This window comes from Crocodylus porosus, unplaced genomic scaffold (assembly GCF_001723895.1).
Source record: "Crocodylus porosus isolate Cpor-Errol unplaced genomic scaffold, CroPor_comp1, whole genome shotgun sequence".
In the NCBI taxonomy this organism is placed as follows: Eukaryota; Metazoa; Chordata; order Crocodylia; family Crocodylidae; genus Crocodylus; species Crocodylus porosus.
The window spans coordinates 4712150-4716298 of NW_017728933.1; the positions used below are offsets into that span (position 1 = coordinate 4712150).

General features: G+C 61.7%; 1 protein-coding gene across 1 annotated transcript in view; it reads right to left on the reverse strand.

Moving 5' to 3' along the window:
• LOC109317295 (disintegrin and metalloproteinase domain-containing protein 26A-like) overlaps positions 1–4149 on the reverse strand; it is a 25538-nt gene that overhangs the window by 8388 nt on the left and 13001 nt on the right. Inside the window, exons 3-5 of the mRNA XM_019545900.1 lie at positions 4014–4148; positions 3867–3943; positions 20–191 (exon numbers count right to left, since the gene is read on the reverse strand). Of these exons, the coding sequence (XP_019401445.1) occupies positions 20–191; positions 3867–3943; positions 4014–4148 (384 nt within the window). The remainder of the gene's footprint in view (positions 1–19; positions 192–3866; positions 3944–4013; position 4149) is intronic.

Below are 4149 nucleotides of genomic sequence, written 5' to 3' on the forward strand. Positions count from 1 at the left end.
ACCTCCCCCCCCCACTTACCGCGGCGCTCTCTCTCCCAGCCGCCGGGCTCGGAGGCCAGGCCTCGCCTGCCACCCCACAGCGCCTGGCGGCCCTGCGCCCCTCCGGCAGGCGGAACACGATGTGCTGGAAGGTGCGCGAGCCTTCCACGGGCTCGATCCCGTAGCTGCGCCCCCCGATCCTCAGCAGCCCCCTGCAAAGGCGGAGAGGCCCTTTAGAGACGCCGGGACACTGCCCAGGCCCCGAACCCCGACCGCCAGGCTGCCCGAGCCCAGCACCTGCTCCTACTCTGCGGCCGGGCCCGCCCCACCACTGCAGCCCTCCCCGCCCCTGCTCCCCGGTTCCCCTTCCTTGGGGCCAGGGCCTGGTCCCAGTTCCCAGGGCCTGCGTGGAGCTGATGGGACGGCTGGCTGGCAGGGACTTAGCCCAGGGGGTTTGAAGGAGTAAAAGATGACCGGAAGACTTCAGATTCCCTTTCCTCACGAATCAGGCCCCAGAGACTCACCCTCCTGTCTCCTGATTGGCCCCTTGGGTCACCTGGAGGGGGATAAAAGGGGCAGTGAGGCTGACTCAGGGGAGACCAGCAGGGACTGCAAGGAAGGAGCTTCAAAGAGCTGGGCCAGTGGGGTAGTTGCGGTTGTCCCAGAAGTGCCTGAAGGACTGGGACTTGCAGGTAGCCGTTAGACTCTCAGCAGGAGAGGCTCCCCAGCTCCAGCAAGGATCTGAGCAGCAAGCCGGAGGTTCCCAGCTCTGCTTCCAGCTCCTCCGATCAGAGGCCAGGCAGCTCGACCCGAGGCCCGGCTCTGGGGGCTGTGTGGTAAACTTGCTCCTTATCACGTGGGAGATCTGGGTTGATAGTCCTTGCCATTTGACATTTTGTGCCTTTTTTTTATATTTCACCACCCACTATTGCTTGTTCTGCTGTTTGTGTTTTACATTCTGGTTAACCCTATGTTTTGTCAACTGGATGACTGTCTCTGAGTGTAAGTGTCTGACCTTTGTTGAATCCTAACCCCTCGGGGTGTTGTGCCCCTTGGTTTATACTGGTTATGTTCCCAGTATTCTCTCCTTAAAAAGTATATGGCTAAGTCCCCAGTGGTAGTCTGCCTCTGCTCTATAGGGGGAGGAGAGTCCCTACACCTCCCACAACCGCTTGTGCACCTGATGTGATCCCGTCGGTGGGAGAGGGGGAACCTCTTGGAGTGTACGTGCGCGCGCACACACCCACCACCACCACCACCCCCTCTACCTCTTGAGATTCATGTGCTGCACATCCTGCAGCAAGAGGCTGGTAGGAGCTAGGCTGAGGCACCCACTGCTGTGTCTGGTAATATCCCACCTCTGGGACAGAGCCCACCAGTGAGGTCCGTTGAGGATGGCAGTAGGGGGCAAAGCACCTCTCAGGCCAGCTCAACCTTCCCATCGAGGCCACTGGGGGAATGGACCAAAAGGCGCCGACTACTGTCCCGCCCATGCCGGCTGTCGGCCCCCGTGCCCAGTAGAATGGCTCAAATGGGGACCCGGCTTTGGGGCTGCGATCGCGGCTAGACCTCCTGCCAGGGGGATTTCAGCTAGAGGTCCTTTTCGAGAACTCTCCCGTACCTCTCCGACTGGTGATTCACCCAGCCCAAAGCTGGGATTAGGCCCAGAAATCCTTCTCAGGCCACCCTGAAACACTGGTGCCACTGGGGAAGACTCCTGGACGGCTTGGCCCAGACACTCGCTCGGGCCACATTGCGGTTTGGTCGGGCCGGGCTGCTGCCGGACTGCGCTGTGGTCGCCAGGCTACATCTATGGAAGTGCACTTGGTGCTGCCCCGCCCTGTGCCTCTCTGCCCAGCCCAAATCACAGTTGGCCTGTGCCAGGCTGCTGACTGCCACCTCACCCCCTGCCCCAAACACGGTACTACGTCTCTGACCCAAACCAGGAAACAGATTTGGGGGCGCAGTTATGCCCAGAAATCCATCTCGGGCCACTGAGGGAGGCTGGACACCTCCGACCAAGAACCTGCCCGGCCCCAATTGTGCTTGGGCTGTGCTGGGCTGCCGACAGAGAGCGCCCCGGCTGCCAAGCACAGTCTATGGACCCAAGTAAGGAACCGGATTTTGGCCTACAACTCCTTCTCGGGCTGCTGAGAGGGAGTTAGCGACCTGGACAAGGGTGTGGAGAGCACCCTCTTCAAGTTCGCTGATGACACCAAGCTGTGGGGTAAAATGAATACACCGGCAGGCAGGGACGGCGTCCAGGCAGACCTCGATAGGTTAGAGAAGTGGGCGGATCTGAACAGGATGCGGTTCAACAAGGACAAGTGCAGGGTGCTGCACCTGGGGAGAGGGAACCAGCATTATGGTTATTGCTTAGGGGCTGATCCTCTCAGCAGCACAGAGGCAGAGGGATCTTGGAGTCAGGACTGACTCCAGGATGAATACGAGTCGCCAATGTGACGAAGCGATAGGCAGAGCCAACCGCACCCTGTCCTGCATCAACGGGGCATCACTAATGGGTCCAGAGAGGTCTTGCTCCCCCTCTATGCAGCGCTGGTCAGGCCACAGCTGGAGTACTGTGTCCAGTGCTGGGCGTCGCACTTCAAGAGGGATGTGGGGAACCTGAAGAAGGTCCAAAGGAGGCCACTTGTATGGTTCGGGACCTCCGTGGCCAGCCCTATGAGGAGAGGCTGAAGGACCTGAATCTCTTCTACAAGAGGAGACTGAGGGGGGATCTTGTGGCTGCCTACAACCTTATCAGGGGCCAGCAGCAGGGACTCGGGGAAAGTCTGTTCCCTAGGGGCCCCCTTGGGGTCACCAGGAACAATGGTCACAAGCTGAGGGAGGAGAGGTTTAGGTTGGATGTTAGGAAGAACTATTTCACGATAAGGGTGGCCAGAGCCTGGAATAGGCTCCCCAGAGAGGGGGTGCTCTCACCTTCCCTGGAAATCTTCAAGAGGAGACTGGATAGGCACCTGGCTGGGGTCTTATGACCCCTGCCACTCCCAGTGCTCCTTCCTGCTCATGGCAGGGAGTCGGACTCAATGATCTGTCCAGGTCCCTTCCCACTCACTGATTCTATGATTCAGTGCCCCGGGACACATCTCTGTGCTGCCAGTGGATGCTCCCAGACATCTCTGACCTCAAACTTGCCTGGCCCAAATCACAGTTTGCCTATGCCAGGCTGCCTGCTGACACGTTCCCCTCCGCCCGAGATGGTGCCAAGCATCTGGACCTGAACAAGGAACTGGATTTGGGGCTGGGGTTCTACCCAGAACTCCTTCTTGGGCCACCCCGCGCTACGCCTCGGCAGCACGGTGGGAGTCAGCCGGACAGCTCCAACCGGACACTGGCCTGCCCCAAAGCGCCGTTTGGCACTGCCAGGCTGTCACCCGACACCACCCCGCAGACACCTGGCTAAGTATCCCAACCTGAATAAGGAATGGGATTTTGGTCTGGGATGATGCGTGTGCATCCTTCTCAGCCACCCCACATTCTCGCTCCATGGCGTCGGCGGACTCACCCGGGCATCCCTGACCAGAGTCCGGCCCAGCCCCTGCCGGGAGCAGGGTGGGGCCAGGCTTCTCCGTGACAGGAAAGTTGGGATGGCTGGCCCAAGGAGCATTTTGCCCCATCCTCCCATCCGACTTGGACTTTTGCAGAGGGCTCTAATTCGAGCCTGGGCACAGCTCGTGCAGTTCTCTCTTCGGGCGTGTGGTTCGCGAATGGGTCGCGACGAGCTTGCACGCGGGAGCCGGGAACCAGGAATCAGGACCGGGCCCTAAGGAAGGGCTCCCCGCCCCCGCCCCCCGCTGGGCCCAGCTCCTCGAGCACGCGGCTCGCCGGGCCTGCCTCGCGCCTCCCCCGCCGCCGCCCGCCCTTACCGGAGCCCGGCGCAGGTGCTGAGCGCGACCAGGGACTCGGCGACGTCCTCCACGTAGCCGTGGTAGTAGCAGTCGTCCTGCGGGGCAGAGCCCGCCTCAGCGCGCTGCCCCGGCCCCGCCGCTCGGCGCGGCCAGGGCCCGGCTTACCGGCGTGAAGGGGTAGTCGGCCACCAGGGCTCCGCGGGCACCGTAGGTGAACACGGGGAAGGGCCGGGCGATGAGCGTCCTGGGGGGCGGGGACGAGAGGGACACTGTCCCGGGTGCTCGCGGCAGCACCGGCGCG